The sequence below is a fragment of the Syngnathus floridae genome, chromosome 1 (assembly GCF_059516105.1).
Source record: "Syngnathus floridae isolate MCC-2025c chromosome 1, RoL_Sflo_1.0, whole genome shotgun sequence".
Lineage (NCBI taxonomy): Eukaryota > Metazoa > Chordata > Actinopteri > Syngnathiformes > Syngnathidae > Syngnathus > Syngnathus floridae.
In genome coordinates, this window is record NC_142413.1 from 5,600,916 (window position 1) to 5,626,192 (window position 25,277).

At 47.4% G+C, this 25,277-nt stretch overlaps 3 protein-coding genes and 1 long non-coding RNA gene across 4 annotated transcripts; 2 read left to right on the top strand and 2 right to left on the bottom strand.

The window, feature by feature from the left end:
• Nucleotides 1-13: 13 nt before the first annotated feature.
• shroom4 (shroom family member 4) lies at nucleotides 14-18,464 on the bottom strand. The gene is made up of 11 exons (XM_088368512.1): nucleotides 18,231-18,464; nucleotides 12,730-12,881; nucleotides 8,176-8,361; nucleotides 3,892-6,223; nucleotides 3,730-3,788; nucleotides 2,259-2,948; nucleotides 1,593-2,189; nucleotides 1,392-1,518; nucleotides 1,030-1,302; nucleotides 795-937; nucleotides 14-729 (listed from the first exon to the last, which is right to left on the bottom strand). The coding sequence occupies exons 1-11, from the start codon at nucleotides 18,351-18,353 to the stop codon at nucleotides 573-575; spliced, it is 4,839 nt and encodes a 1,612-aa protein (XP_088224638.1). The 5' UTR covers nucleotides 18,354-18,464; the 3' UTR covers nucleotides 14-572.
• Nucleotides 18,465-18,988: 524 nt separating this feature from the next.
• LOC148403627 (uncharacterized) lies at nucleotides 18,989-24,842 on the bottom strand. The gene is made up of 2 exons (XR_015858536.1): nucleotides 24,604-24,842; nucleotides 18,989-23,500 (listed from the first exon to the last, which is right to left on the bottom strand). It is a non-coding gene; the product is annotated as an uncharacterized LOC148403627 (long non-coding RNA).
• LOC148403628 (bone morphogenetic protein 15-like) lies at nucleotides 19,432-21,462 on the top strand. Its single transcript, XM_088375565.1, has 2 exons — nucleotides 19,432-19,940; nucleotides 20,151-21,462. The coding sequence occupies exons 1-2, from the start codon at nucleotides 19,601-19,603 to the stop codon at nucleotides 21,026-21,028; spliced, it is 1,218 nt and encodes a 405-aa protein (XP_088231691.1). The 5' UTR covers nucleotides 19,432-19,600; the 3' UTR covers nucleotides 21,029-21,462.
• Nucleotides 22,952-24,349, top strand: LOC148403629 (liver-expressed antimicrobial peptide 2-like). The gene is made up of 3 exons (XM_088375577.1): nucleotides 22,952-23,227; nucleotides 23,306-23,457; nucleotides 23,963-24,349. Exons 1-3 carry the CDS (start codon nucleotides 23,150-23,152, stop codon nucleotides 24,015-24,017), a joined length of 285 nt encoding a protein of 94 aa, XP_088231703.1. The 5' UTR covers nucleotides 22,952-23,149; the 3' UTR covers nucleotides 24,018-24,349.
• Nucleotides 24,843-25,277: the final 435 nt, after the last annotated feature.

Sequence of the window (25,277 nt, forward strand, 5' to 3'; positions counted from 1 at the left end):
CGATAAAAAAGCATAGTGGGCACTTGGATAAAGTTTAATGGATGATGACCAAAACAAACAAAAACATCAAAGCAAAAAAAAAACAAACAAACAAAAAAAAAGTCAAGTTCAACTGAGTAGATTTATGCAGTTTATGAATAAAAGTAAAAAATATACATCAGTATTCAGACAGCTGCTCATTTTCTAAGCATTTCTTACCGGCCATTGGAGCCCGATTCAAATCTATATACACACACAATGTATACATTATCAACACGGGGCATCTTCTATACATTTACGTGAGCGGAGTGTCAAACCCAGCGCAGCAAATCAAATGTAACAAAACAAATCAACTGCAATTGCATGTAAAGCACCATCAAAACACACACACACACACACACACACACAAAAAGTCTGGCCTTTTTTCTTTGGTAGTGGAATGACACCCACGAGCGGAGCGTCTCGCTGATATCAAGTCGTCTTTCAAAGCAGCACAGTTGCTTCCGTGTAGCGCTTCGACTGAACTTCCCACACGTTGGAAATCTTGTTTGAATTTTTGCATGGCAACCTGAGAAACGTTTTTTTTCATCCAGTCAGTAATGTCCATATCCCACGGACATTCCCAATCCCAGACCGAGGCCCAGCCCCAGACTCTCCCTGAGCCCTCTCAGTTGCTCCTCTCCCAGCCGGATCTTGTCTTCCAGCTGCTTCTGCTCCACCAGCAGGGCCGCTTTCATCTTCACAAAGTGGCTGAAGGGGACACAAAGCAGACATGAGGTGGGAGCCATCGAGCAGAAGCGGGACCCTCCTCCTACCTGTAGTCTCGGTGCTGCTCGGGAGAGAGGCATCGGGCCAGAACCCGGCTGACGGCCTGCTCCCTGCGGTCGACGTGGTCCTTCAAGTCCTGGGCCTCAGATAGCTGCCTCATGAGCTGGCGTTTTTTCTCCAGCAGGGAGAACTAGAGAGCAGGCAGAGGAGCGCAAGATTGGATTGAGTTTCCCTCCAGCGGAGGTTGAGAAGACCGCCATCTGTTGAGAATGACCTCCTCACCCTCTCATCATCTTCAGTTTCAGGGTTGAGCATGTCCAGCGCCGTCTCCACCCTCAGCAGACGCCCCGAGAGCGACAGCAGCAGGCTGACCACCTTGTCCAGGTCTCCGATGAACATGCGGAACTTGTCCACCTCGTTGGGCTTGCACACGCCCACCACCATGCCCTCCACTTCCTCCCCCAGCTGCGCGTTGGCCCGGACGTCGTCCTGAAGCCCCCGCTGGGCTTCCCTCAGTACTCCCAGTTTCTTTCGCAGGCTCTCCATCAGCTGTCTCTACACGTGTGGACCGAAGGGGAGGCACCCAAAAAAAAGCGGTTAAGACGGGCTGCCGAGCGACAGCGGGTGACGGCGAGGTAGCTCACCTTGTAGGTAAGCTCGTCGTCTTCTTCCCGCTCTCGGTCGGTCAAATCCTTCATCTGGGACAAGAGCTGGGCCTTGGCCGCCGACGTGCTGTAATAGGAGGAGCAACTGGAACTCGCGCCGGACTGCCTGACGGGGGAGGACGATGCGATATAACAAAAAGCTCGGGATATTCTTCTCTTCCCAGACTCAACTTTGCTTACCTGTCCAAGCTATCAGTGTTGTGGAAGGCCCCCTTCCAGCTTTCCGTACCCGACTCTCCCTCACCGCTGTGCTCTTCCAAGCTCAGTCTCTCCCTGCCGCTCTCCGGCTCCTCCTCCGCGGAGCTGCACTCCGTCCGGACGCTGCCCACCGGATCGGCCCGCGGCTCAGTTAAGGTGTCGATGTCCGTCTCCAGGACGGTGGCCGGCAAGGCGAAGCAAGGAAGCTCGCTGGTGAGCGGCTCCTCCTCCGCGGGAAGTCCCTCGTCTTCCTGGAAGTCGTCGATGTCCGTTTCGAAAGGGACATCCAGTTCTGCCTCCAGGCTGTGGGTGGGACTCGGGCTGAGGGTGGTCTCCGACTCGGTTCCGGTTTCCTGGACTTTTGGTGGCTCAACACTCTGGACATACATCTGCTGCTGATGCTGCTGCTGTTGCTTGTGGTTCAGCACAGAGAAGGATTCAGGAAGTAAAACACCACTGAGGTGTCCATTTGCCACAGCAAGTGGAAGCGTGTAGTCGCTTTGAATTCCGGATGACAGAATTCGCTCCCACTCAGCTCCAGGTCCGGATGGTGGCTTGTGAGAATTCCACATCTCATCACTGCAAAGACACACAAGATGAAAACAATCTCAGGCTAGCAAATGAATAAGTGAGCATATTTTAGCGGACCTGTTTTGAGGTGCAGGCGGGGCTGCCGTCTCGCTCTCGTGCTGGTGGTCCAAGTAGGTCGGCATCACCGGCCTGAAGGACCGCCTGGAGAACATGGGACTGGGTGGGGCGATGGAAAAGGAGAGCTCAGCAAAGTGAGGGCGATCGGACGGGATGTGGGCGAAGGCGGCATCCGGAGTCCGAGGCTGGTGGCAGCTGCAACGTGGGCAGCCCTCCGCCGCCGCTTCCTGCCTCTGCGGCGGGAGGCTATACGACCTCTGCCTGGACGGCTCGGCGCTAGAAAAGCGCTGCTCTTCCGAGGGCGGTTCCGTGCAGGGATGTTGCGGAGGGGCGGTCGAAGAAGAAGCAAATAGCGTGTGGTGCGATGATCGCCTGCGGTGGAACTGCTCCCACTTGGGCGGCGGGGGCCTCGGTGGTGGGTTCTTCTTCTTCTTCTGGCTCAGCGGGTCCTCCGCCACGTCCGCTCCTTCCTCCACTTCCCTCAACATCGGGCCGACGGAACGTGACCGGCGTTGACCGGTATGGAGATCGTTTTCCGACATGGTGCGGCCCCACTGCGAGAGGGGGGCTGCCGCGTGTCCGTTGCAATCGTTTCTGTTGCCGCTCGCCCGTCCCGGGATCCACGATGGCTGATGATGCAGACCGATGCCGTCCGCAGGCTGCGACTCCCGTCTCCAGCCGGTGCAGTCTCTGCCACGTGCGTAAAATATTAACAAATTGAGTCATGCCTCAGATGGACCGACAAAAATCCAAGTATACCATGGAGCCCCGCCTCCCCTTCTCATAAAAAAAAAAAAATAATAAAAAATCAACTGTCTCGAAGATTTATAATGATTAATGATTCATGTTAGCATGATGACTTTTCTTCCATAAAAGGATATATTTTTTTCTTGGTTACATCGACAATGTTTCATTTGCTATTATTTCATAAACAGCTTGAAGCAAGCACACTTGGTCTCTTATTTGACAAAAGGTGGGGACCAGAGAGACTTTTAGCCTCCCGAAAGTGATGTTACACAATACGGGATAAGAATTGTTTTTATTCATATCGAGCGACGGTCTGTGAATATGCGCATAGAATACTTTGAGAAATTTAAATGTGTTCAAAGAGGCCTCCGATTTTCACTCTGATTTTATTCAACAAATTGCTATTTTTGTTTGGGTTGAGACCGACTTCCTGGCATTTAGATTAAGATCAGGGAAAAACAAGCCGAGTGCACGTTCTAATAAAGCGGAATCCCCCATCCAGCCAAAGGCTTCCTTTTTAAGTCTGGATGATTGCTTTGCTTTCCACACTTGAAAATGATTCCAGCCAAGTATGACTGGAGTGGGCTTTCCTGCCGAGCCCTCAACAACCCCGAGCACCCGTTCTAATTCTCCTGGGAGTCACTCGGGAACAATCAGGCAGAGAAGATAGCCGTGAGCGCACATTTGCAGAAAGGTCACCGAATACCTAAAAGAAATGTCTCACCTCTCCGTCAGGCTGTACTTTCTGTTCAGTTTGCTTGTTTCATGTTGCTGGGCAGGATACTGGGAGGACATTACCAGGTGATCACAACACAAAAAGATGGCGTTTTCTTGTTTTTTGTAAACATCAAATATGTGATGATAAATTAGAAGCGGTCCCACTCACTTGTGTCGGCATGTCCCTCCTTCCCTGGTACAATGTTGGTTGGACTTGGCCGCCGTTGCTCAGATGGTGGTCTTGACGATTCCCGTCTCGCTTCCTGCAAAACTCTTTCCTTTGCCTTCTCATCTCTTCCTCTCCTTCCTTCTCCAACTGGAGCTCCACCTGGCGTTCCCACAGTCTCACCCTTTCCTGTCGCTCGTTCTCCCTGAGCCTTTCTCTTTCCACTTCCCTTTCCTGTCGTTCCTTCTCCCACTGCATCTCAACTTCTCGCGACGTGTCGTCCCTCTTTCTGTCCCGAGCGCTCTCCTCCCGTTCTTTACTCTGCGCGCGCTCCATCTTCTTTTGTCTGTCGCACACCGACGGCCTTTTGTCTTGGTCTGCGTTTGAATGCCGCGGCTTTTCTCCCTGGTAGGAGTGCCTCCGTTGGTTTGTGGACGGGCCCCGCTCGCTCCCTTCCTGATACTTCCGAAGTCCGGACGCCTTGCTGGTCTCTTCAAAGAACTTCCTCCTATCTGCAAAAGGAAGAATGTCGGACTCTTCCATCCGGGAACAGGAAGCAGAGTGGGCGCAGGTGGGCGCGGAAGTGAAGGCGCAAACGCCGTGCCTCGACACGCTCTCGCCAACGACGCCATACAGTCTACTGGGTTCCGGTTGGAGTTTATGCTCGGGAGTCCAACGCCAGCGGCGGGCCTTGCCGGCCGGAGCCGGCTCCTCCACCACTCGGACGCCGACACGGAAATTGGGAACGCCCGTGTCCATAATTTGAACGGATGTGGTCGTAGATACTGAATCGTCGCAATTCTGTTTGACCGAATTGATTGATTTCTCATCTTGTGCACCAAATTTCACTTTGGTTTGGCTGTTGTTGATTTCAGCGTCCGGGTCTTCAGACTCCTCGTGGAGATCTGCACCGTCCTCTTCCTGGACCGTTTCCCCGCAAGAGACCAACCCTCCTGGGCCAGCGCTTCGTTGAAGTTGGGCCTTCTTTCTCTGGATCTCGTTTCGGAGGTTGGTCGCAAAGCGCTCGCTACGGCGACGGTTTCTCCGATGGTTCCTCGAAGAGTTTGTTTTTTTCGCCGTAGCGTCACTGACATTTAAGTTGACTTCACCTCTTCTCTCATCTGTCCTCTGCTCTTCCAGTAAAGTGTCGACGCTTGCGGCCGCACTAAGAGGCTCAAAATCTCCTCCGAGCATTTGGTCAGCAGGGTCCACCCCGCCTTGTGTTGATGGCTCTACTGTGTCCTCAGGTGCGCTCACAGAGCGGCCCCAAGGGTGGAGATGTTGGATGGCTCCCCTTCCTTCCTCCGAGAGCACAGATTCAGGAGTGGAGCAGCAGCTTTGCCCCCATTTCTTGGGTGGCTCCCGGCAACGTTCCTGACTCTCCGCTGCATCTGGAGATGCTGAAGACCACCGACTACAAGGATGACTGTAAGCTTCCGGCGAGGAGTTATTGCTAGTCAGCTGTGAACATCCAAGTTGTGTCTTATCGGGGTCTTTTTGCCACTGAAGACCAGTAGAAGCGGAATGATTGATTTGCGACTCCTCCTGAAGCTCCACTGAAGCGTGTAAAGGGAACGAAGCAGGTCCGTCAGAGGCCACAGGGAGCTGACGAACGGTTGCGTCCAACTTGTCACTCAGCTCACATTCGCTCTGACTGTAGATGCATTCTAAATGGCTGCTTTCTTCGACTTGTTGGAAGCCGCTAGCAGTTCCCGGTTCATTGGTCGGAGAAGGCGCCGTTTCCTCGTAGGCGATATCAGTCGGAGCGGAAGCGCAACGTTGGTTTGGAAGATTAGGGCAACCCGGATTGTTCTCCAGACTGTGGTCGTTGTTTGGAGAGTGAGCGGGACTGCCGTGTGCTGCTATTCTGCATTCTCCATTTCTTATCAGGTCAAAGTCTCCGCCCCTCCACGACGAGGGTCTCTCTTTGGGTTTCTGCCTGGGTCTGTTCAATGAGCTGAACTTGAAGCCCACCCGCTGTGCCTCGGCCCGGGCCTCGGCCCGGGCCTCGTCGGATAAACGCCCGTCTGCGGCGGCGGCGGAGCTCGGACGAGTCGGCGCCAGGCTTTGCGGGAAGCCGTCGGCGGAGCATACGTCAACGGGCCTGAGAGGTACCGCGCCGTAGTCGGACATGTTTGAGCTGGCGGAGAAGGAGCTGTAGGCCGAGTCTCTCTTGCTGTTGAAGAGCGTCTGGTCTACGGGCGAATTGCGCGAGTCGGAGTAAAGCTGCGGGATGGGCGTGGCTGTGTCCAAGCTCTCCATGGAGCCCAGGGAACTGCTCCGATCAGTGGATGAGTAAGGTCTGCACAACTGGCCCCACTGCATGGGCAGGTCACTGAGGAGATTGGTAAAAAAAAAAAATAAATTAAAAAAAATAATAAAATTAATGTACTTTTTAAACATACCGTAAATAAATGCACACACACATTTCTTATTATTATTTCTCGCTAAATAAAAAGGACAGTTTGGTCTGTGTATATAGATTTGACCTGCACAACAGTGGGAGGAAGAGAGGAAATGAGACAGGAGCAGGGACAGGAAATGACAGTCACTCGTGGCCAATGAGGCACGACGGGGAACATGCAAGCCAGCCGCTTGGCACAGACGCAGCGGCACCAAACACATTTCCAGCGTGCGCCTTGTGTGCACGGCACAAAGAAAGCGCCGTTTGCTGGACTTCTTCCTCTCTTTGTCCACTTGGTCTGGAAGTCGCATGCCATTGTGCGCGCACACACACACATCTTTTGCCATCTAAAGTGAGTCTAAAAGAGGAGTATGAAATAATTGATTCCTATCAGAGGCTGCAAAACAAAGACAAAGTCTATTTTTTGTTTTCTGACTCAGTCAAGTTCCCATTTCCTTTGAGGGAACAACATTTCAACTTCACAAGTTAATAACACAAATAATAGAATACAACAAATGAATGAATAAACTGGAAAACACGGTTTGGGTGTGGAAATCAATTAGGTAAGTGGTTTTCAAACCAGGGTACCTGGACCCCTGGTGGTCTGCAAGCTAAAGATTATTTTTGCAATCGTTCCTGGGCACAAATAAATCTGACTTAAAAATAAATAAATACATACATGCATACATACATACATACATACATACATACATACATACATAAACTTTCACGACAAGTGGTAGTGTCGCTGAATTGGCGTTTTTGAAAAGATCTCTCCAAGATCCCATGTAAGGGGTCCCTGCAAAAAACACGTCTGAAAACACATACTTATACGCGAGACTATTTGGAGCCGTGTTTTTTTTGTTGTTGTTGTTTTGACAACGCAACATCCCAGTGATTCACCACATTGGCCGTCCGGACTGTCCAAATATGAATCCTCCCGAGCAGACGCTCTCAACGTTGTCGCTTGAGATGTCAACACACTTTGGATGGAATGATTACGCACAAGGTCCACTCGACTGCAGCCCCGGTGGGACAATTAAATGCAAAACAAATGAAATCCTCATTGCCTGGCCAACAGACAGACAAAGAACAGCTCACTTTTCTGATTGGTTATCACACTCAAGTGTTCGCTTAGAGGGTTATAAATAGAACAAGGGCCTTCCTGCGTGGGATTAAAACGCGATGATGTCAACCGTACGCTAGTGAGATTTGGCTACTGGCGGTGGCAAAATACAAAATGAGGCACGAGTCCAACAGAACAGTCCAGTGAAGCCCAGTTTATCGCATTAGTGTAGTATTTGTAAACCAGGGGTGTCAAACGTACAGAGCGAGGGACAAAACTGGTCCGTGAGGACAGAACACAAACGACTTTTTCACAAAAATGAACTGTTGTTGCTAATTTTGTCCACTAGATGGTGCACTGATGACCACTAAAACGACATTCTGAAACGTGGCTGTGATACAAGATTCAATGGAAATATTTTTGTTAATTGTACACTGCAATTAGAGAACAAAAGAGTATATTTTCAGAATGCACTTGGACCTTTCTTGATACAAAAGCTAATCAGGCTATAACATTTGGGTGGAAGTAGCCCCTGTATTGAAATGAGTTTGACACCGCTGTTCTAAACCTTTACATGAGTGCTACTTAACACACAACACTTACAACCAGCATACAAAGAAAATCCACGGGCATGCATTTTCTCTGCTCTGTGGTAACAATAACCAGTACAGTTTGGTTGGGGACCTTCGCTGCTTTTTCCTTTTGCCCTAAATTCCAAAGCATTAACATCCGCTAAAGCTCAGTGCTGCCCATCCGATTGTGGCGTAAAGTGGTACTGCATCCAAGATGTGCCACTCTAAGTTCTGTTGTTGCTCACCTGTTGTCACTCGTGTTCCAGGTTAGCGTGCAGGCGCAGGGGTGGGGCTGCATGGCAGGTGGAGCGGGAGGCGGGGGCAGCGGGGGGGAGTCGGCCGGGAGAGGGAGGCACGGCGGGGGAGGCGGAGGAGGAGGGGGCACTTCGATCGGAAGCCAGGAGGGAGGTCTGATGTGTGGGATGCTGCGCCTGCACAGACAAGCAGGTAGAAGCAAATGGTGACAAAACGTTCGGGATATTAAGCTTCAGGGGAAATTACATAATAAACCTTACTGAATTGCATTATAACTTGTTCGATGCGCAGATGAGACCCTCGCTGCCACCTACTGTGGTGAATGTGTAATTACACATTAACCTACCATATTCCCTGGAGTCACACATGCCGCCTTAGCATCGCACCGTGGCAATTCTGCTCGTCATGACAGTGAAATGTACAATGACCTCCGTGCTTGGAGGGGGGGGGGGGGGGGGGGGGGGTGGGGGCGACGGAATGCCGGATGTTGGCACCATGAGGAATAAACAAGGAAAGCAAAGCAAAGCCTTTCGGATTGTGTCGCGTAAAACAGAAACGTTTCCGGTGACAAACTTGTACGTCTGGAAGAAAGCAGGAATTAAACAATTGCAAAATATCACTTACTGAAAATTCAAGTACTAACTAAATGAAGAATTATTTTCTGGAAAGTTCCAGAAATTCTGCCGATGAATGCACGCTGGCTATGGTCTGTGCCTTCGCTGCATCCCGATGAAACATTGCAAAAAAGACTTTTGCGGCAGTTCCACAAAGAAGCTGAGAGCGCATCCACGCTGGACAAGAGAATTGAAATGATGACGGAAATCAAAAGAGAAGCGTCACATTGAGAAAGGATCTGCCGGAATGTGCCACTTCATGGAGCAACAGCTGAACGATAACGCAAAGGTCGATCGCGAGGCGCCTAATCTGACTCACAGCCACACGTTACATTCGCCCGCCAATGCCAGACAAAAAGATAAGCGGCCAGACAAAGACGATAAGAAATTTTGCTGCTCACAACAGAACTGGATCACGTTGACGCGGAAATCCACCAGAATGACGGAACTGTCCAAAGGCAAATGTCAAGTTCAACGCATTTGCTCTCCACGTCCAAACAATGAAGCCTCTGAGATCCCGGATTCTGGGCTCAAGCTCCTCCTTTCACTGGACCGGAGCGCCCGGCCGGGACCACCAAGGGGGGGTCTCGGAAAAAGGGGATCCCGACGAGGAGGTCGCGGCGCCGCCGGCTCCGGACTAAGCGGGAAAGGCCGGACAAACATTTTCACGTGCTCTCTCCATCCTTGTCCCTTCTTCCTCACTCCTTCTTCTCACTCCAAAATGTGACTTTTTCTCGCTCCCGCCCTTTCCTCTCGTTCTCTCTCTCCCATCTGCCTCCTTCGTACGCAGGATGCGTGAGTCAGTCCCAGAGGAAGTTTGTGGAGGGCAGATAAAGTACGGCACCGCCGCTAAAATAATAGCAAAGGGTTCCGTGCTGTTATTGTTTGATGGGGAGGAAAATGCGGAGGTACTTCCTCCTCCTAAATGGCTTTGAGGAAAGGTGACAGACGAGGGGGCTTTTTTCCATTCCAAAAACAACATATGCTGAAAGAGGAGCTCTGAAGGGGAACAGTTGCACTCATTCGAATGAGACCGACCAAAGTAACGAGACGGGTACCGGATCGTTTTTTCGCAGTCATAAATAAAAGGACTATTGTTATGTTGTTTGTCTACCTGTGCTGCTGTACTTTTTGTGTTCCAACATCTGTTGCTTAAAACATTATAAAGCTGCCACATAGATTACCTTTCTTAGCCTTTCTATGGCATTTTGCATAGCACGTTAGCATGAAGCTAAACTGATTGATCTAAAGCAAAGTCATGTGATTATTTTATATGCTGTAGTTTGAGCGTCACTGGCTATCTCGAAGCCTCTTTTTGAAAATGTGTTCAGCATATTTTGAAACGAGCTGCGTTTAGTTTACCTCCAGCGTACCAAACTTGGTCCGTGTGTTGGACGGTTAGTTACAACTAACAACCTGAGGTCATTAGTGGCCTTTAACTATTTCCTGGGCAGACTCCATGAGGATGTGTGTTACGTACATGCGCGTTGCTTGACAGATTCTTTACATTCCGCACGTTGCCTTCAAAGGGCTGATGCGGGAAAGCTTAAACAAGCTCACCTCCTCCGCTTGCTGCCGTTGTGTTGCCGCCTACCATTTGTTTGCTTTAAGGCTCTTGTGGTGTGTGTGTGTGTGTGTGTGTGTGTGTGTGTGTGTGTGTGTGTGTGTGTGTGTGTGTGTGTGATGATTGGTCATTGAAAAAAACTATTAGTCCTACTAAGAAAATAATTTACATTACATGAGCCACAACTATGGCTTGTGAAGGCAACACAGAGGTGGCAATCTGATTGGATTAAAAAAAATATATAAAAATACACAGACCAGGAAAAATGCAAGCAATTGTAAACTGTTTGGCGTCAATGAATGGGAACAAAATAGTGTGGTACCTTGAGACACGAGTAGAACCCGTTCCATGCCAGTGCCCGTAACTCAAAACACTTGAACCTCAAATTAACTCTCCCAACTGAAATGAATGAAAATTCCACTAATCCGTTCTGACCTTGAAATATTTCTTGCTTCACGGGTTTTCATTGTTGCCTATGGCATTTTCTGTTATATGTTAGCATTAAAGCAGCAGACTCAAGCAAAAATTCACTTTTAAGTTTACTTTAATAGTAAATTTGAACTGAGTAAGCGAGTGAGTGAGCAAGAGGTCTCGAGGAATCCCAAGAATGTGTATTGTTGGTTTGGGGAGGCAGTAGTGGGGGTCAGACTATTGTGTTGCAAGCTTCTTGGCAGGGCACTCAGTCCTGCACTGGTCCCCGGAGAGCCGGTGGCACTACAGCTAAACAACGGCATGTGTGCGTGCGTGTGTGTGTGCGCGCAGTCAAACTCCCAAACAATTATGCATGAATGTGAGCCAGCAAAAGTCTTTGTGGTGCAGTGAACCAGCATCTGCTAACAACAGATAAGCGGCAGTCAGCAAGTGCAAGGCAAACCAGCTGATGGTTTGCCACCAGCTGCGACTCTGCTAGTTGTGATTTTTCTTCCATTTTAAAGTGCCATTTGAAAATTAAAAATGGAACTCAGTTTGATCAGAGGCTAAAAGTGAATTCAAGAAAATAAATGAAAGTCGTACAGATGATAAAATGTATTTTTAAATGTACGAGAGCTTGAAAATATATGTAAAAAAAATATTATTTCTAAATTGAGTTCATCTACTGTATTCTACAGTTTTCGTACGACTTGCCATCTTACTTTGCTTCCCACAAACGTCCAAAGTTGAACAGGATACGACTTTGGGAAGAAGAGGAAATTGCGCACAAGTGGCGGAATGTCCATTTGCGGCAAAACAGGAAAGGCAGCGAGATGAACATTTCCAGGTGATGGCAACAAAACGGTTACGATGACTTCTCATCCGAAAAATGAATTACGAAAGAGCCAAAGGTTCAACTGACCACAATCATGTGGGAGGAAGCCCACATAGTGAAAGAACATGAACGTTTTTTTTTTTTTTTTTTTAAACTTTGCATTCTTGATCCTCACTGACTTGTTTAAGCACGTACAAAAAAAGCTTCCTTGCTGAAATCCAACCCAAAACGGACCAAAACATAAACCGCCGTCCACCCGAGCTTCTGGCCGGCACTTGGAATTCTCGTGGTTTCCCCATATTTAGCCTGCGAGCCTCCCGCCGGCTCGTCTTTCTGTCGGGAAACCAAGATGCTTGATGGGAACACGTTGCGACCAAATGTCCATCACAACATTCAAGAATTCATCTGGTCAACAACGGCCCAGAAACGCACACAAAATCCCCAAGCAACAACAACAACAAAGAAATATCGAAAAACATTTCCAAGCCTCCTGCAAAAGAGGAGCTTGGCTTTCCACGCTGACATCATGGGGTAAAAATCCAAAATGCTGTGTGAGGGTTTGCGCGCGTCTTCTGCAAACTCAACTGACTCTAACAGCTTTGAAAAAGCAGGTTTGTTTTGCGTCTATATAACACATTGTCATTACGTATAATCAAATTATATATTATATCATTACATATCATTTTTCCCCCTAACTTTATCATTTATAAAGTGAAATCTAGGCTTTTGTGACACATCTGCCCCAAAAAGTCAGACTAAAAGCGTACCGTATGAAAACCAAAGCAAAATTTCCAAATCGAAATAATGCAAATCCAATCAATCTGCTCCAGACAGCCAAAAAAACAAATGTTTTGGAGAATAGTTTAACATACAGAAAACCATATCAAAAATGTAAATGGCTATTATGAATGAGCATTAAACATCAGTTTTACTTTTTATTTGCAAAAGGTTCATTCTGCAACCAGACAGCCAATGACTGAAGCTTCGCCGAGTAAGCCTGGCAATAATTTCATCAAAACAAATAGCGCAAAAGCACATGTTTGGAAAAATGGGGAATATGAAAACCGAGCTTTTCTAACACTCATTCATGGCTCCTTGGGGTTGGAGGAGGTGATTTTACCTCCTGACGGCGAGCTTGAGGATCCTGTAGGAGCCCTTGATGAGGATGAGCGCCTCCTGTCGGCTGCCATAGAGGGCCGAGCCGTTGATGTTGATCAGCTCGTCGCCCACTCTCAGCTTCTCGCAGCGGGCCGCCTTGCCTCCCTCCTCGATCTGGACCACACACACACACACCGGGAAAAGTTACCCTCACAAAAATTTGGAAGGTGACCGACCGTCACCATGGCAACTTTCCCTTTCTTCATGGCGCATCTTCAGATGGCATGCACAAACTCACATTCCTCTACAATGCGTGCGCATGCAGACAGGGTGAGGTCACGTTCGCCATTTGAAAAAGTGAGACAGAGAATAAGAACTGCTCTGTGCACTTTCTATACACACACACACACACACACACGCACACACACACACACACACGCACACACACACACACACACACACACACACACTTCATTTTTATTTAAGTCCAAGTGAGAAATTCACCTTGTTGTGTGTGAGTGCGCGTGCGCATGTGCATGTGCGTGTGTACGGCTAACTTCCCATGATTGTACCCTGGAAAAATCCCACGTTGGCCACAACCTGTCAGCACTCAACAATCACCTGATATACACACACACACACACATACACACACTCATCTAACTGTATTTAACAAGAGGTTCTTTCATCACTAACAATCCCCACCAGTCTGATGAGTGTGCGTTTGTGTGCTCAGACAGATCGGATTAACACACTGAAATAACCATAAAGTGCAGATGTGTGTGTGTGTTTGTCTATGTAGTATGTGTAAGGCGGTGGCTCCACGCAAAAAGGCTGCAAGTGAAACTTGACATTAGTGTGAGGTCAAGGCCGAGAAAATGATAGATTCTCGCTTGGACAAAGTCTGTCAACAGTGTGTGTGTGTGTGTGTGTGTGTGTGTGTGTGTGTGTGTGTGTGTGTGTGTGTGTGTGTGTGTGTGTGTGTGTGTGTGTGTGTGTGTGTGCGGGTCTTTCCACAAACGGAAAAAGGGGCAGAAGCTTATTTGTTTTTGAGGATACAATGGTGCAGCAACACATGTAGACAGACAACAACTGTGCTCACTATATTTATCCTCTACAAAGAAAGAATTATCTTGGTGACGTACTAATGAGCTGAGGAATTCAGATGTCTCAATTGACAGTACGTCCGCCTGTCTGTCTGTCTTGTACTCCTCGCAGAAGGAGCAGTGCAACAGATATACAGTAGATGCTGCTAGATTATTTTTTTCCTTTTCTTTTTTTTGAGAGGGGGGAACGCCCGGAACGGATTAATGCATCTTTATTCATCTTCGATGACAAAAGACGCTTTGAGCAAGTCAAGTCACGAGTGTTTCACCAAGTGCCAACATCCACACCTCTAGTATAAAGTGCTTGCTTTCAAAATACTACAAGTCGTCCTGCGGTGGCGCTCTAACGCCCATTAGCCATCCAGAAGAAGAACATCTGTTAGCGTTTGGCTCCTAACAAAGACGCCCTCAGACAATCCAGAAGACCTCAAAGTGGTGAGGCCTCCTCTGAGAACAAGGAGAGGAACCGCGGCACATCGGACAAATACGCTTTGGACCTCTGCCCTCCGCTCACAGCCGTGTGAGCTTCTCCTCCCTTCCTCGTACAAGGCCTTCTTTATCAAAACGGGATGAAGGGAGGGGGCCCGCATGGAAAAAGGAAAAGCTCCCACGCTCACAGAGTAGGAACCGGCCACAAGTTACGAGCCGTCGCCGTTGCTCACTTCGTTTTTTTGTTTTTTTTGGGCTTGATATTGCAGGCCAAAGTTGGATTTTTGAGCCAGCTTCAAATGTGCAGTCAAGTGAGCACCGGTATATTCGTGGCTTTTTATTGATTCAAAATGAGAACACTTGCGAGCAAATGCTAAATGGCCAACCACATGTCATTTGCTAGGCCACACCCCTTTAAAGGCGCACATCAATACGCGAACAAAAACCACTATAAATTATTATCATTGTTTTTTTTTTGTTTTTTTTTTAGTTTTTTTGTAGTTTACATTAAAAAATCCAAATGTGTGTTTCAAAGAGCGGAACACAAATCCCAACTTGATGTTCTCAGCGCAACTCCCATGGCTCTCGCGGTAAGGGGCGGAGTCAGCGAGGTTACGCGCACAATGAGAGTTTTGTCTCCATTTTCCACCTCCATCTCGACTCTGGCCAAGCTTAGCCACCAGTGCTGAGCTCCCGCCCTGGAATGTGCATCTAAAGTGGCAAGAAACTGTAAACATGACAACAAGAAAAATGGGAGGACAGGATGACAAAGCAGGCCTCTGGTGGAAAAGCCAAAGCAGAAGCGCAACCAAAAGGAAATGTTCCCGGCAAGAATGAATCATGTTAGAAAAGGGGTGACAGCAACATTTTGCAGCAACCCACAGACCCAACTTTCTCAGGATATTTTTTCTTTTTTTTTTGGTGCAAAATTGCACATAATCACAATACCAGCAATGTTAATGGGAAATGAAATACCACTTGAACTAAAGTTGCACTTATTAGTTTGTTAATGTCCGGTCGATTGTTTTATTTGATTATTTTACATTATGAATTGTGTTTCCATTTATAATAACCCATCTGAGTGGTGCTATTTCTTTTGTGTGTATGTGATTGAGCAGCAATTGTCACTAAAAGATGAGCTTTACTTTCAAACTAAAAACGTAAACAGAGTATTTAACAGTTAGTTCACTAGCTTAATGCTAATGCTAACTAGCATTCTCGATGCAGTACTTTAACGCTTAAAGCAAGAAATTGAACACAAGCAGCTAAGCAACACAAGTAGCCAATATAAGACACACGTTTTTTGTCCTGCGCAAAGAACGACTGAATATTAGTGTCGTCCTGATGAGCTGAGACGAGTTGCGACAGCTTAATAAACAGTATACGCATCCGGGTTCTACTGCCCCCAGGTGGCCAAAACGGCAAGAACAACATAATAGCCATTCAAGCGACGGAGACACAAATGGTTTGAATCGAATTTCAGTCAATTTAATTATATTATCACTGCAGGCTTTTATAGAGTCCGATATCACAGATTAAAATACGCGTTACAACATTTTTGTTATATTTAAAGTTAAAAAAAAACCAGATTAAAGTCCAAGTTATATTGTGGTCATTTTGGAATAAATTGTTAACGTGTTGAAATGACACAAAAAAAATCAAGGGCCTCAAATTGACTGGAACCTCCGCCCGCTGTGTCCAGACGCTGCCCGGGTGAAAGTGCTTCAGGCTCCAGATTGCAGATAGACACATTCCAGACACACCCAGAGACACACACACACACTTGAACATAGCCACACTAAAGTCCAGAAATCATTAGACAAGATGCACATCACCTGAACAGAGACAAATAACCAACTCGTGTGGCACAATATTCATGAAACACACACACACACACACACAAGGTGCATTTGCGTCATGAATATTTGCAGTCTCGCTTATTGTTTGTACACAATTGCTGTGACATCACGTGTTTTTGCTTAGTCAGGACAATAACACACTGGACAATTGCATTGCTATCTGATGGCACCACCCAGAAGACTGCCTGGGGTCTACTTTTACTGGAATAAAAAACTAAAACACGCACGCGCACGCACACACACACACACACCCTGGGGTCACTGCATTGCCCGCCTTCCAGCATGTCCAAAAATGCTTTGGCACAATCTTGAGTTTTGTGTCAACATTGACAGCGGCAGAAGGAGAGATGAAGAATGTGCTCATTGGCGATGTCTCCCTTGGATAGAAGTACATGCATACGTGTGTGTGTCTGTGTGTGTGTGTGTGTGCGTGTGTGTGTGTGTCTGATCAGGGATTGGGAATCTTGCCACACTTTCATCTTTTCCACATCACCACTGACAATAGTTGGGCAATTGAAAAATGTTTACGTTGTGCAAGCTAGTGACGTGCCCGGCGGCCGACGTGCCGTCACACAACTGATGATGGGTGTGTGACGCACACGCACGGACGTCTGCACGCACCCCGCAGCAGCAATTTGTTGTGCTTCTGTTGGAATGTTGACCAAATGGCTTCAATCCTTCTGCTGTCTTAAAAGCCTGGGGGACCCCACCTCCCCACAAGCTGCCCCTCAGACAAAGTGCACACACTCTCATAGGGCTGGGCACCAGCACACACACACGCGCGCACGCGCACACACACACACACACACACACACACACACACACACACACACCAAATTCTGCGTATGTGTTGGACTCTCACGCGGAACCAGAACAGCTCACACAAACACTCAGACCTTCTGAGCTTGACATCGCCACAGGACACAAAAAAGCTACACAGTCCAGTTTGATTTTTATCTTTCCCACTCACATTTTCCCAGCGTGCATGTCTGTGTGTGTGCGAGTTTCCAGATGAATGAGCTATGCTTTTCCACTGGCTGGCCGGGTCAATGGAGATGGAGGCTGTGCAAAATGTTCACCATAGACCGTCATGTGACATTAAAGTACACAATCAGCCACAGCAATGACTCCTGGCAGTCAAACTCATACATACACACTTATTCATGAGGACACTGCAATAAGACGCTGCCAAGCTTCTGGAGCGTTCCTTGACTTTGCTTCGAAGCCTCAGCGGTAAACAAATACAGTAGCTCAGCTTCAGACTTTACAAACACAACAGTGTCAACAGATTGGATCTCTGCATGGTTCAGAAAGATTCTCCAACAGTGAAACAAAACAGGTGGCTACTTGAAGTTCCAATCTGTCCCAAAATTTCAAACTGACTTCACTTTGAATAACAGAAATAATGCAATAGATTAAGAGACGCAAGGTATTTCCCATCCGTTGCCCTTGAGAGAAGGTCCTGATCTTGTCAGGAACATGTTGGGAAAGTCAAGGTAATGCTGGCTAGCCGTTGATTTGAAGAAATGACAAAATATGAAAAGTAAGCATGACGTCAATTCATAAAAGAGGCATGTGATTTTGTATTGAAAAGATTTTTCGTGGTACTGTCCCAAAACCCGCTATTGTACACGTTTGCCAGTAAAAATTAGAAGTGCAATAATTTATCAACAACTAATCAATAATCAAATTGACAACTATTTTGAGAACGGCTTATTTACAGAGCTTGTTTTACTTCAAAGGGTGAAAGTCCTCAGAATTTCAGCCTCTCAACAGAAAAGATTCTCGCAGGATTGATTATCATAGTGTTTTCTAAATAAAACTTTTGCAAACACAGCTTTTACTTTGAAAAACAACATTTTTGACGATTTTCTGACAGGCGTTACAGACCAAATTGGTAAATCAGCGTCATTTTACGTTAGTCCATTGTCAGTTTGAAATGACATCCTGTTTTTCAACAAATCAGTGTAAGTGCATTATAATAACGAAACAAACGCATCTACATTGAGTACTCGGAGTATGAACTCCACAGTTTACAAGTGAGTTGGGATGGAATCAAGCGAGCCACGTTGGGCAACAATGCAAAGGCCAGGAGAACATGCAGCAACTTTCCGAGAACGCCTGACTCACTTTGGTGATGACGAGCGGCTCTCCGTGCTCGGTGCCCCCCTTGAGCGTGAAGCCCCACGGCGCGCCGCCGCTCAGCTGCACCTGAATGCGGTGGAAGGAGACGAGCTGCTCCACCGTCTCCATAATGCCGGTTGTCGTCGCCGCCGCCGCCGCCGCCGCTTCCCCATCGGCGCCGTGGCCACAATGGATGCACTAGCCACCGAGTCGAGCAAAGGACGCGAGCAGGGCGGCTCAAGAGAGTGGGAGGGACTTGGGCAAAGTTTGGAGAGCCACTTTGTAGCCCCGCCTACTGGCTCGACCCCCAGGGTATGATTGACGGCAAGTTCCGCCAATGGGAACGCAAAAGTTGCCATGCCGCTCAAAACTCCTACTTGCGTAGTTCTATGCGCTTTTAAGTCTACGCTCATGAGAAAATTCAGCGAGGCATTAAACGTTAACTAGTAGAAATGTAGAATGTCGGTAGTAGCACTGGTCGAAGTCAGTTGTCAGCTAGTGCGCAGTATTGCCTCACTAGCTTTCCCTCTAGCGCCCCCTGGTCGTTCTGCTACTTTTCGGCACAAACGTCCCGAGTAAGATGTTATTTCTAAGCACGAAAAACAATTATTGCTAAGTTAGGAAAACTCAGTTTAACCTTCATCGTGTGTGCTTTTTATTTTGCGATCAAAACTCAGAAACACACGTTTTAAACAACTTTTTTAGGTCAGTACCTTAAGTGTGTTGTTTTTTTTTCTTTTGGTAAATAGACCTGGAACAAAATATTAGGTAATGCTACTATGAGCTTTAATAGCTTGTAAGGTCTCAGGTTTTTCAAAAAAATACTGAAGGGGTTTACAAGTATAAATAAAGTCAAGTCCAAATATTCATGTTTAAAAAGTAATATCCAACCAAAACAATGAAACTTATGGTACTATGAAGAGGTGGGAGATTCTGCGTTTACATTCAAGATTCAAGTGATAAGTGAGAGAAAGTATTGTGTAAGTTAATTACATGCTCCATGGAAGTCGCAGATGGCGTAGGGGTACACTTGCTTGTCTTGTGCGCCGACACCGTAAGTTCGATTCCCACATTTGAACGTGTGTGACAAAAATAACAAATTACATCTACCACCGGAGGCCGCTACGGCGCTGCAACTTTTACGCACATTTTACGCACGGGTCACGTGGCGTCAAGGCGCTCGGTGGGCGGTTCCCCCACACCCGAAAGGCTTAATTGAGTTCACCCTGACTCCCGGCCAGCGTGAAGTCGAGTCCACGATGGTCTGCGATCCCGTGAGCCTGCAGTGAGTCGCCCCCGCGGCCACACCGACGATGGTCGCTGTCTGTCGCCTCCTTAGCGGAGCTCACTAGTGCCCAGAGCTTCTCGTGCCGAACATGCGCGGCCAGCACAGTTTCCCGTGCGTCTTGCTCCTGTCCCTGGCCTTGGTTCAAGTCCTTGCTTTTCTGGCGTTCCAGCCGTGTGGGATTGCGGCCGAATCCAAAATGTCTCCCCGTCGCGGCAGACGCCGCCGCGACGCCGAGGCCCGAGGCGCCCACCACCGGCCGCTGACCGACGAACAGAAGGCCGACCAGAACCTGCAGTTCATGTTGAGTTTGTACAGCAGCGCGGCGGGACCGGGCGGTAAACCCAAACAACACCGGAAGTTCGGCTCCAACACAGTACGGTTGCTCAGACCCTCCTCGTCGTCGGTGCAGTACCTGCCGGCGTCCAAAGGTAAGAAATACATTGTGAGCTTTTTTTTTTTGTATTAGTGGGCCATTACTTGACATGTGCAAACATGCTTTATTCTGGCTGAAAGTCTGAAAACAGCTTTAATCAGATCTGATTTGACTGCTTTATATGGGATTACTAGTTTTCATGGGATGCCAAAGCCTTGGCATAGGTCTAGTCATCTTAACGTGTCTTTTTGGTCTTACCTTAAAGACCACCACTACAACTTCAGTGTCCACTACCATGTGGACATTCTTTCTTCGGAGCAGCTGATCCGAGCATCCTTTGTTCACCTTCGATCTTCTGCCGCTCTCATGCCTCCCCGCTGCCACGCTGAGGTCATGTGGCCAGGCGAGGAGAGCCTGCTCACCACCATGGAGCCGCATCAGCGCTGGACAGAGGCGGACGTCGGCACTCGCGTGCTCCGAGGCCAAACAGACGGGGGATGCTTGACCCTCACTGCTCAGTACTGGTGCACAGAGCAGGAGGGCAACCAAGAGGGCGAAGGCCCGTCGCATCAGTGGCGAAGGGATCACCACTTGGAAGCCCCTTCACTGCTTTTGTACCTGGAGGAGGAGCAGGCAGGCCAGGACTGGATGATGAGGCAGCTGCCCTCAACGAAAGGGGGAGACCTCATGAGTTGGCTGAGCCACTGGCACCCTTTCCTCCGCCGGCGCCGCAGTTCCAAAAGCTCCCCGCCGGATCCTCCGGCCACTCGCGCCTCCTCCTCCATCATCGCCGACATTCCCGCTGCGGCAAAAAGCAAAACTGGGACGCCCAAGAACCGCTGCAAGCTGCACTCCTTTCGCCTGTCTTTCGAGGAGCTGAACTTGGGTCACTACATCGCGCCGCCCGTGTACAATCCTCGCTTCTGCCAGGGCGACTGCCCGCGTGTGCTGACCTACGGCTACCACTCGCCCAATCACGCCATCATCCAGACCATCATCCACGAGCTGGGGGTGGGCGATGTCCCGCTGCCCTCCTGCGTGCCCTACAAGTACATGCCCATGAGCGTGCTGGTGGTGCACAAGAAGAAGGTAGAGTACAAGGAACTGGAGGACATGGTGGCAGAGTCGTGCACGTGCCGCTAGGGGGCGCTGCGGCCACTACAATGGCTTTCCACACAAGCAGGCGCAGGCCGGGGGCCGTGTTTGGACTCTGCGCTCATGCCGAAATGCAAACCGCCATTCACCGTCACTTTGTGTTAAGCAGTGAAAATAAACAGGGCTAACTTGCTCCAAAGCATTCCAAACTCAAACATTGAAAGCATGTCATCTTGTATGCCGTGTTGATCCGAATACTGAAGCACCGTTTTTGCCTTTGGCTTATTTATTAGACTTAGACTCATGATGCTGACCAATGTGATTTTAACATGTCTGACGCAAAGCTCGAATAATCTGTTTTGTACCTAATTCTAACAGGAGGGGGTCCCAGGAAACCGCACGAAAGAAGGAAATGTTCATTAATGCAATTTTTTTATTCAAAGTGAAAGTAAATAATAAAATGTATGTTTTCTAAGGATTAATCTCTTTGTCTTCACTAAATTTGGGAGGGGAACAAAACCTGCACTTGTGTGAACAAAACGTTCAAAATCAAATTCTTTACTCTGCATAATTTGTAATGCTTGTGTACCAACATTACCAGTTTAGCAGATGGCGCTCCTCGACAACAAGAGGACAATAATTCATTCGTCACAAATATCACCTTAAAAATGTTATCACCTTGTTGAACGCAAATCTGTCATTCTTTCGTGGTTGGCAATTAGACAATCATGAACCAGGACTATCATCAGGCGACAGAGAGACTAGTACAGTCACTGACAGGTCAAGAAGGGGACGTACTTGGAAATTGGCACATTTGTTATCACAGAGTAAAGCCAATTCTTTAACATATCAGTGGGTCACCCTGAGGTGTTGGCCTCACTCGTCGGTCCATGCTCACACACAGCAAAGTCCACAATTGCATTATCACTAAAGGCTTCCAGGTTGGAGAGTTATGAGAACCTGCCAGCTGGTCGATGAGGTCATGTCTGCGTCTGTTAGAGGGGACAGCAAAGTTGAGCGCTGCCACGCGGCTTACGTCTGGGCCCGCGTGCTTCTAACACACACACACACACACACACACACACACACACACACACACACACACACACACACACACACACACACGTTCAGCCACAATTTATTGAGGACGCAAAAAAAAAAATTGACCTCATTGACACTTATCTCATTTCTAAGTATTTATCAGTGCCTGCTCACACTCGCTTGCTCGCCAATTTCTCCAAATTATCAACATGTTGATCAATTCTGAAGTTGACTGTCAAACTAACTTAAACCAGCTAGCTTGATGCTAACAATCCAAAATGAGTTCAGATTCTAACCCATCGCAAAAGGAAAAAAAACAGACTGATTGCATCTGATGGTCAAGCGGGTTGCTAAAAAGAGTGAATCTGAATCCTGGTTCCGGAGTCCAGATTTGAACTGTGACCCTCCAGACCTTGAGGAAGGTTTACCAGAAGCAGACGTGCATCTGCTCACCGTTCCTTTATGTCCACATAGCGGGACTCAAAGTCCTCATTGCTGTCCCAAAATGTTATGCCAAGTGTTTGTGTTGAAGGCCAGCCTGAATCAACACTGACTTCTTGCCAAATGACAGCAGCGCCACTACCAGGTGGAGATTTGGCACTGCAACCTTGCTTATATAAACACACCTACAGACACCTTGAGGCCCTAATTTTTTAACTTCTAATCTTCCACATTTTTTTACAAGTATCTTTACATCTATTTAAGTACACAGTATGACTACCTTTGCCACATATAACACAAACACACAGAATTTAAACACGGCGTCACGTGTGCAAGCTTGTGTTATCGATGTGCACACATGAAATGAGGGTAAAGTGTGTGTGTGCTTGCAAACACCAAATCCCATTTTGGACACAGAGGTGATTACCCCCACGACCCCCACCTCCTCCACCCCTAAAAGGGAGTGAGCAAGTGATGACCCAGCAAAAATGTGGCACACACACAGCACCGACAGGCCAGCGTGTCTTTATAAGGCGGTGCAGTCGGTCCGACTTACTGGTGCCACTCGTGACCCAAAGTCAACGTCAGAGCATCAAGACGACCACCAAGACGACCACAACCAGCTCACAACAGTTGGTTTTCTTTTTTGGTGTTTTGCATTTTTTGTTTTTACAAGTTCGAATCAACATGCAGGAGAAAAGTGCCGTCCCACTGAGGAAACGTTCTCTTTACCTTCTGATGCTGCTGCTGCTCCTGTCGCAGCAGGTGAGTCCCGCTTTAACAGGCTTGAGCGCATCGGGGCTGAACGATTCCAGCGTGCATGTGTGTGCTTGCCTGTGGCAGGTGTGCTCGGGTCCGTTGGCCTCGCCGGTGCAGAGTCCATACTCGGCGCACAAGAGATTAGCCCGCATGAGCCCGCTGTGGAGGATCATGAACAGCAAACCTTTTGGTGCTTTTTGTCAGAACAACTATGAATGCGCCACTGGACTTTGCAGGTACTGTTGTAGGCATTCCCAATCTAATGCTGCAGCACCACATCTGATAGGGGGTAAAAAAAAAGTTAATTGTGACCACCCAAAAAAAAATATATGGCCAATAAATACAGATAACATACCACAAAACTAATTTGTGTGCAGAGTTAAGTGGGGCTGTGCGTGAAATACTAATTTGTGGGTTTGGCATCATTGCTGTGAAACTGGAAAGCAATTGAAGTGCACCTTTGCTAAAAGCTGCAAATGACATTTCTAGAAAAGATGAGCTCCATTGTGTTACAGATTATATGATTCTTTTGAATTTTATGCCTACATTATGCCTGTATTGTGGCCACAAATTAGCTATAACATGCACAGTGGGTAGAAAAAGTCTACACACCCTTGTACAAATGACAGGGTTCTGTATTAAAAAAGAATGAGCCCTCCAAAAAATATTTCCAGACTTCTTCCATCATTAAATCGGATTGTTTCTTGCACAACTTTAAAAAAAACTTTGTTTTTTTTCCAGGATGGGACGCTGCTCTAACCACCAGCCGCCACCCTCCGAGCCCCTCAACGACTAGAAGCAACCGAGGGCGAGTAAAAAGAACGATCATGAGACCAAAGCATGACACAAAGCTTGACACAAACGTTGGCACATTTGTGTTGTGTTTGCAATTCATACCTAATCCACTTTTGATTCCTCCATATTTTATTTATTCCACCGCATTCACTCATCACACATCAAGCGACACAATTTTGCAAGACCTTATTAGCATTATTATTATTCTAAGACTTGCAAGTGGATGTGGTGCACTTTGATGAAGAAACTTAGCACTTTCAAAAAGCCCCAAAATCTTTGTACTGTTGGTTGTCTACTCTGTGTTGCAGCTGCAATAAAACACAAACTCACTGAGTTGATGTGTGCAAGTGATGGTTGATTCCCCCCCCCCCAAATCCATTATGGGCCAATGTCCCTATTTATTCAGACATTATTTTCCTCTATTGCCACTAGGAGGCGCTAGAATGATTAACGCCAGCATCGCAAATGTAAAAATGTATAACTATACAAGTACATGAACAAAACGTGAATCAGAACTAAATCCCTGAATTTAAAAATCCCCTCCAAAAAAGAATTATATATTTTAAAAAAGATCTAATCAAACGTACCTTGAGCATCACGCAAGCGCAGTGGAGTCAGCGCAAACGCGCCTTTCGGGTTTGTCTTAAATGTAAATTATCTTGACTGCTGCGTCCCAAAAACACCCAGAGGTGCTGCTGCTCGTAGTTGGGTTTAGTGTAATCGCTTGTAAAAGCCGATCGTCAGGCGCAACATTCACTAAAAAGTACACGTTGTTATGAACGTTAACTTCCGCTCGCTTCCGTATTTTCCACCAATCAAAGTCTTGCGAAAGGTGCTTTTAGGAACCATGGGAATGAAACACACTCCAATTAAGCACGTGATTAGCCCAAATGGATGAGCCGGTTAATATTTAAGGGGATTCGGGAAAAAATGGCTTTCCAGCATCACTAGACTAGAAATTTTCTATCTAGTCTCTGACCACCCATTAAGTGTGAAATAAAACAATCTCACGTGATCTGACTGCTTCTGAAATTAAGGTTGTGGGCACTTCCGTTTGGCAAAAGTTGGGATAATTAAAGTAATCAGCTTAGATTTCGCACACAGTATGCAGAGCTGCAACCATTTTTTATTTAAAAAACAAAAAAAGTCTAATTGTTGATCCTTGGGGCATTTTAACATAAGCATGCAACAGACAAGACATTAAGACACCAGGGACAGCTTTAATTTGGGGAAAAGGTGCATCATATGTCTTGACCTCAAC